The sequence below is a fragment of the Diadema setosum genome, chromosome 11 (assembly GCF_964275005.1).
Source record: "Diadema setosum chromosome 11, eeDiaSeto1, whole genome shotgun sequence".
Taxonomy (NCBI): Eukaryota; Metazoa; Echinodermata; class Echinoidea; order Diadematoida; family Diadematidae; genus Diadema; species Diadema setosum.
This window is the reverse complement of record NC_092695.1, coordinates 6,943,903-6,952,273: the sequence shown is the minus strand read 5'-3', so window position 1 is coordinate 6,952,273 and position 8,371 is coordinate 6,943,903. Positions and strand designations below refer to the sequence as shown.

Genomic DNA, 8,371 nt, shown 5'->3' with positions numbered 1-8,371 from the left:
TTATCCTTTGTCTGGTGTTTATGATCTTATATCTGGCTTATGGTAAAAATCATATCTCTGAAGTGTCCACGGTCCTATCTACGTTGGGGTATCTCTTTCATCCAGGCAATAAAATTGTATATGTAATTGTTATGAACCTTGTAATTGATATTATACCGTTGTCAGGTATTTATTCATATCCACCCGTCTCTGGAGAGACATCATGTGTAAAATGCACCTCCTATAAGGATGTGAAAGCTTGACAAGATTCGAACTCTGCCTCTGTGAGTTCAAAGCCCCACCCCATACCACGAAAGTCTTAGGCAAGCTTTATGCACTCCCATTAACGCAGGTCCTTGGTATAAACACCGAGTGAATGTTTTGAAAAGTCTGACAGCCCAGAACTTTCTTCGTCAGTCCACTGAACTTGTGAAAGGTCTTTAACGGTGATTTTGCAGCAGTCGAGAACCTTTGAACCTTGAACTCTCAGTGTATCATGTGATATCACTGTTTTCTCCTCGTGTTCGTCAACATGATAACCTGGCATGTCGAACATGTTGGAAGTAATCCTTGCTTCGATCATGGACCTACATAATAGGTCCATGGTTCGATGTACGCAACCAGCGAGATTTGCATACGTACAAGCGCCTCCATTGCCTGTCTTTAGCATTTTTTTATTTTTTATTTCGTCTTGGCTGACTTTATTTACATCGCGCCGTGTGGCTGAATTCTCCCTTTCCTTCTCACTTTGGATGTTCTTGAATATGTTGTTGTTTTTATCATCTTGTCTATCTTGCATGTAAACAAATGAATATTTTTACACTGATAATGGAGCAATAAGTTACTGATACCAATGTGATATATCACATTATACTACACTCACTGAAAGTCACAAATTATTGTATCCCACATGTGCATTCCTACTCAATTGTCTCCTTTTTCTCATTCTGACTTTCTCTCTCTTTCTGTTTTCTTCTATTATACCACACTCTCAACAAACAAGTTCTATTCTGTGTGGAATATGCCCCTGACCTACAGAAATATATTGTATGCTTCCATGATATTTCGTTACACTGTATATAGGGTATAGTGTTGTAGACAATGTAGGCCTATAGTGTTTATTGCGGCTGCACCACTGCTTTCAACATTCTTCTTCTCCATCCTCTTCCAACACCCCCCCCCCCCCCCCCGCAGGGTTACGAAGCATAATCAAGACGTAAATTACCCGGAGACGTCACCAGGGGGACCGAGATTTCATTCTACACGATCACCATGGCAACGGCATTCGCAGTAATAGCTTTTCTCGTCTGCCTCCACCGTACAGCAACAGGTTAATTATATCTCAGTGGCTGAAGCCACACAGCTTATTCTAAGTTGCATTTATCAACGAATTTTTTCCCTTTTCTGTATTTTACCATAGCTATATTTGCAACAAAGCGCAGACTAGAAAGTAAATCCGCCTTCCCAATGTGAGACAGTGCCAATATCAACAAGAATTCTATCAAATTTAGTATGAGTGTCTTGCCGCTAGGTTGTATTTTGGCAAAAAGACTGAAGAGAGAACAGTCAGCAATTTCCCAACCGTTGCTGTTGATAAACGAGCGTGCATTATGATATTTTGCTTTGTTGCATGGATACAACCCTGGTCGAATTTCAAACCCATTTTGGTTGATAGCTCGAAGCACCTCTTCAATATTTAATCACTTCTCGCTAACAACCTGTTAACTCCAATGGTCAAATGCACATCAGCTTGCAAACGAGACTTGTGTGATTTATTGAGATTTGCAAAATGGAAAGTGTAGACGTATAGAAGCAGGTGTTTCAATGCAAGTCTTGCATTTCAAACCAAGTTGAGAGTTTGATTATTTTTTTTTTCTAAAAGCTAATCGGGAGAAACATTTCACAGATTTTCAACAGATGCAGGTCCGCTGTACAACATGATCGTTTGTAAATTGGAGTGAGATTGATCGGTGTTTCGATTAGCGCCATCGATCACCTAAGCTGAATTTGTATTACTGTATATAGTTTTTGCTGGTGTTTTTTTTTTATTCTGTCGTTTTCACAGATTGATGCTAAAGGAAGTTTGTTTATTCATCTAACAAAGTTGATATTATTATAATTGTATCCATGTTTTGTTGAAGTTTATGTGATTCTACTATACTCGTGTATATTACTTTATATGGGATTTTTTGAATATAAAATAATTTGAATTTGAAGTATTAGAAGATCGCAGCAACAACCCATCCATGATTTAAGCAGCATGGAAGTATTCCAAGCAACTGAAGTATTCATGAGCAACTTTAAAGTTTAGTCTTTGTTTGTCCGCTTGCAGGCTCTACAGGCAGTAAAGGTTTTGTCTCTACATCAATAGCGCCCTCTAGCGTCCAGCCAGACTCGGTGTTAGTGACTTCCGATGGATTGATTGTGATGACAGAAATCACTGGTAAGTTTAGAATTCCTCTAGTTTGGGAGACTTTGAGATAAGAAAAAAACAAAACAACAACAATAACAATGAGGACATGAATTCTGCTATTCACATTTATAACTAGTAACCAGCCCGTTAGAGTATAGGTGATCTTTTTATTTGCTGCGAGCTGCTAATACATTGTATAGTGATTGCAGAACATACATGTAGGCCTATAGGTAACTGGCTGTTTAGATGACAAATAAAAGTGATATAATATATTAAAGATACGGATTGCTGTTCTTCTTCGATTGTAGTGTTGCCGTTCAGTTCAAGATTAATTTACAATACAGGGCCAAGAGCTAATCTCGTCGTGGCATGTGATGAGGTTGATATTGTACGTTCCTTTGTTTAGCAAATGCTTTCCATTATCTTAAGATTACTTTCCCGTCTCATTCCTGGCTTTCAATCATCGTTAGAAGCATTTAAAGGGATCGTACAGTTTTGGTTGAGACCTAATTTCAGATTTCTAACATTTTTTGGTGAAATAATGAGAAACCTCATATGAAATATGAAAGAACATGTAATTCTATGAGGAATTCAACCTTTATTTGTTGAAAATTGGTTTTGAAATGGTTGAGATATCCAAAAAAGAGCGATTCTGATAAAGTGTGGGACCCACACTTTATTACGATCGCTTTGTTTTACTTTGTATTTGGATGTTTCAGTCATTCCAAACCCGATTTTCATCAAATAAACTTTGAATTCCTCTTAAAATGGTATGCTCTGTACTATACCATAAGTGTTTTCTTGGTATCTCGCAAAAAGTTAAAAGCCCAATTCTCATCTCCACCAATACTGTACCATCCCTTTAAGCATTTGAGTTACTGCCAGAATACACGAATTAACGAACAGTCACCTCGTGAGAAACAAATCGAATGAAATAATGTTGATATAGAACGTAGGACCAGCAAGAAGGCTAAGACTAACAAATTTACAATGTTCATGATTTGCAGCTCCAAACAAACCTCTCTGGCTTGCAGAGTGTATTGCGAAAATAATCATTGAAAAATCAATAATTCTTCCCCCACTTTCTTCCTCCTCCTTCTTTGCACAAAGCAACAGAGATTTACATCATGACGCCAACAGTATCCTTGGAAGACACAACAATGAGAGCGCCATCACCGTCAACTGCGAGCATTGATATTGAGTCGACGCCGGTTCAGTCACATGCCGCTAGTTACAGCTCTAACGTTGACAGCCTTTCTGCCTCCCCAACTCCGCCACTGCCGACAGAAAGCCCTTTTCATTCGCTGGAGACTGAATCTATTCCATCATCACTGATTTCACAACATCTTCAACAATCATCGCTATTTTCAGCAACCCCGACACCCCTAGCCTACAGCGACATATCATCTTCAGAGTCAATGACTTTTTCCATTGAGAACCATTTGATAGGAGCGCTAATGTCAAGCGTGTCGTCTGCTTCTGCTAATTCAACATCAGCGGTGACTTCACCTGCATTTTCGGAAATGTCCACGACTGCGAATTCTGCGATGTTGCCATCTTCCTTGCAGGACACGCCCATTCCTGACCCTAGTCCGTCGCATACGCAACCGCCTGTTACGCCCATACAATCTTCAGTGAATACCATCTCCATCTACAGCAGCAAGACGCGCGCTTATGATTACGCCACATCCATGTCGTCCTCAGTCACTCCCCTTGTACTGTCGCCTACACCCCTTTTTGGTGGGACATCGGAGTTTCTCGGGACGTCTGTGGAATTTACCCCGTCGCCATCCGGAACGTTCACCACTTCACTCGACGCAATCTATCAAACACAAATTCTACCAACTGTGCCCGACAACATCACAGAAAGCGCGCCAAAACTGATGCTAATCTCTTCGACAGTATACGAGCCCGACTTCACTGCCCTCGTCACTGATCCCCTAAGCACATCTCAGCAGGAAACGAGTTCACACGAACCAGTAGACGTGTGGTCTACTGCAGGTGTAGGTGTTGGTGTGGCAATCCAAGGCACCATGGTTTTATCGGGTAATTGCTCCGTGATTGTTGTCAACAAATTAGACTTTATAGAGCGCTTTAAGACATCTATATCTTCTCATATTAGTATGAATTCATCTAGAATTACAGTCACAGAAGTTTCATGTGATCCCATGGAAGTCAATTTTACGCTACATGATATGGCCGAGTCGGACTTGGCCGAGGTTCGCAACAGACTCACAAATAACTACCGGACCTTCAGACTAGATATTAGCGGACAAGTGTTTACCGCCGAGTCCGTTGCATTTCACAGCGAGCCGTACGCGGATGTCCCGACCAGGCCGCCTAGCTCGCGCACCCCACCAGATACCGACGATGACGGGAACGGGTTGCCGTTCGAACATCAACAGCGACTCATCTACATCGTCATCGGAGTCGTGGTTGGCTTCGTGGTCCTCCTGGCGCTGATCGTCGTCGTCCACCACGCGATGAGGAAAATGTGCAAGAAGAGCACGCGGTCGTTCGACATCCGAGACGAGCCCTGTATCAAACTCACCGACTTCAACATGGCGCACACTTGTATTCCGCGCCCTCGCAGCATCTACAGCTCTACAGGGGCAGACGGCAAGTTTTATCGCTACGACGACAAGGAGGTACACTGCTTGGTTGGATTTTTGGTTGCTTTATTATTTTCTTCCTTAAGGATACAATGATGCGAAATATCGGGTACTTATAGAGGATGCAGTTGTCCATGTTATCTGATTGGAATCATAAGTGGTGAGCACTAATATTCATGAAATCAAATACTGGGAGAGATTGCAAACGAAATAGCGTGAAGACTAGTTATGAGTAGATGCACCCTGACAAATAATGAATGCCAAATACGAGTCACGAAAAGTCCCAATGGAATACATTATCCTTTTGTCGTCTCTGTCATTTTCTCTTATAATCTGCTTTTTATTTCACTCTCTTTCTCTCTGAAACTATTTTCTTCTTCTTCCATTAATTTCTCTTCTATGGTACGTGCATCAAACAAAATAGAGAGAGCTGTTATTGAAGGAAAAAGGGAGCGATGTCTTTGTGTATCGTTTCCTCCACTGATAGTCAGTCATACGAGAAAGTTCATTCCTCGGATCTAACATACATTTTACTAATGGAAAGTCTGTACACTAAACCTGAACCTTAACATGAGAGTCGTTTTTCACATTTTGCATTGAATCTTTTCGTGATTTCATTTGTGTGTTGTTGTTATTCTTCTTTGTTTTCTTTTACTTTAAAGCGAGGAGGGCACCCACCAGCAAGCCCCACGTCATCGTTCATGTACGCGAATTCGGAGGAGATCAAGGAGCATTATCACGAGGTCATTGACCCTGCAGGTCATGGCTCGGTGACCCCGCACACGCCAGATAATCGTGACTTTGGGCGCAGTGGTCTACCAGACTGGAATCTTCCACTTATAGACGGTGAGAGGAGTTCGATTAAATTCACAGCTGCTTGGGGTACAACTTTTCCTATGCTTGGGTTACAACTTTTCCTACGGTTGTTAGCACCATGCATTCTTGTATAAAATTCATACAGGATAAGAATAGCTCTTTCAGAAAATATGAAAAAAAAAATTGACTTGGTTGACCCGTTTCACCTCTTTTAAGTCCTCATGTAAAATCAAGGGGTGCGACTTTTTGTTGGTTTTATGATGCACGGTCACAAATATAATGTAAGACATTATTTCTAGTTTATATTTCTAAATAACATATATGGCATCTCTATATATTTCTATATGTGCATATATGTATTCAATTCAATTCAATTCAATTCTATTGTCCATTTCTCGAAATTCGTTTTGTTCGCATGTATTCCGTATATCGTTTTCTAATTGTATTAATTATATGTTTTTGATAGGATAGCTAGATCTTTGTTATCCGTTACACGTAATGCATATTAGCATACATGATTATGTGCTGACGATAATGTTAAATGTTTTAATTGCTTTCGAATACAGGGTTTCATGGGATGGTGACAAAAAGTAGAATTGACGTTTTTAAAAACTTCCTTTTTGCAGAAATTTTTAAGACGTATGTACTGTGTTTTACGAGGTCATATATCTGTCTGTGTTATCTGGCATTTAATCTATTAATTTGATATATGAACATATTCTCTATACTTGAGTAGCTAGCTCTTTATCAATGTAGTTACCTGTCTGTTTTTGCGTCTTTATCTATCTTTCGATCTATCTATGTATTTCTATGTATTTCTATCTATATACCTATCTCTTTCCATCTATTTCTATCTATCGCTCTCTATCTATCTGTCTGTCTGTCTATCTATCTATCTTTCTATCAATCTATTAATCTCTTCCTTTCTATCTCTGTCTATCTATCTATCTATCTTCTTTTACAAACGGTTGTGTTATGGTTGTCTCATCCCCAATGTCAAATCTACAAAACAGGTGCAGTCCCAGCTAATAGCAGTGTGAGTCCAGATCTCATCTCGTCCGTCGACTCTCACCGTTCCAGCCCACCGTCCTCCTCATCAGGGACATTTCGGCCCCCATCCACCTCAATCTCGACCCTCAACAACCGACCCGTCTTCTCGCCGCCAGCTCCTCCTCCTCCTCCGCCGCCGCCCTTGCCTACGCCGATACTGCTCAGCGGCACGCTGCAGTCACGCACGAGCTGCGATGCCAGCTCGGAGATGACCGATTCGTCGGGTGACACGAACACGTTGACCAAGGGAAGCTCGGACGTCGGTGCGTCGATGATGGGCGTCGACAATCCTTTGATGACGCCGGAAGAAGACTACGATTACATCGAACCCGGCATCGAACCGAGTACCTCTAATCGTATGAAGCGCTATATGATACACTAATGTTGATTAGGAATTCACTTTTAACCAGTACATAGTACTCTTACTTATCTCGAGTAAAATAACAACGTGACTGTTTGAATTTGTGCATTTTTGTGGATGAGTGTTTATTTGTGCATGGATGAGTTCAATTTCATACAGTGTTTGAATGCACGTGCGTTTGTGCTTGAGCTTGTGAATACGTGGGTTGTGCTAATGCAGCATGTCTGCAGACAGGAGCCAAAGAACCTTTCCGAGGAAAAAATAATGACCTCAGAAAGCATTTTGCGAGTCTTCGATGGTCGAACAGTGAGTTTTATTGTGATCGAATTTGACGTCCCGAGGACAAAAGATAAGACGGAAGCAATTTACGGGGGTAAGGCCATGACAGAATATGTGTGTGCGTGTGTGTGTGTGTGTGTGTGTGTGTGTGTGTGTAACTCTTGTGTGCTTGTGTGACTGTATGTTTTGTGTGTATATTTGAGAGTCACCTATGCTGACCCACACGATTATGGTCTATACACGTGTAGTGATGCAACATTTTCCAAAATAACGAATCGGCATTCCACGTGCTCGCTTACGGCAGCCAATATATATGTAAACACATCAGTTATCTTGACAAATAGATCGCACATCTTTAAACCTGCAACCAAGTGTCTTATATCTTTAATAGTGTGTGAATAGAGAATTGTTTGTAATAATGGATTATTTTCCGATTGATTTACCATGAAATTACTTGTGTAATCACTACGCACTTTTAACGTGATCACCACTATGCCTTGTCTTGCCTTATGTTGTGTGTTTATCTTTTAAGGATACATGCATATCATTTCGGAGTTGCTTAACTTAGCGATCGCTTCGTATACCTTGAACTTGTAATAATCGTTAGGATATCAAATTTACTGTCTTATCAAAAAGAATTAGTTTTAAGCTGCACAATGTTATCTTATATAGTTTTGAACTGTCATCACGATATCCTAATGAAGGGCTTCACTCACCGTATAAAAATGTCGAAGGAGTTTCATATCTTATGAAGAAGTGGAAAGATAACGACTACTTTTTTGTCTCTTCTCGAAGCCACAGGGGTATTCCTGCATGTGATTTTTTTTTCAAAGCGTTAAAATGGAGATCCATTCTAGAAGA

At 40.6% G+C, this 8,371-nt stretch overlaps 1 protein-coding gene across 1 annotated transcript; it reads left to right on the top strand.

Annotated features, from left to right (window-relative positions):
- Positions 1-3,519: 3,519 nt before the first annotated feature.
- LOC140234994 (uncharacterized) lies at positions 3,520-7,597 on the top strand. Its single transcript, XM_072315029.1, has 3 exons — positions 3,520-5,040; positions 5,667-5,850; positions 6,846-7,597. The coding sequence occupies exons 1-3, from the start codon at positions 3,520-3,522 to the stop codon at positions 7,250-7,252; spliced, it is 2,112 nt and encodes a 703-aa protein (XP_072171130.1). The 3' UTR covers positions 7,253-7,597.
- Positions 7,598-8,371: the final 774 nt, after the last annotated feature.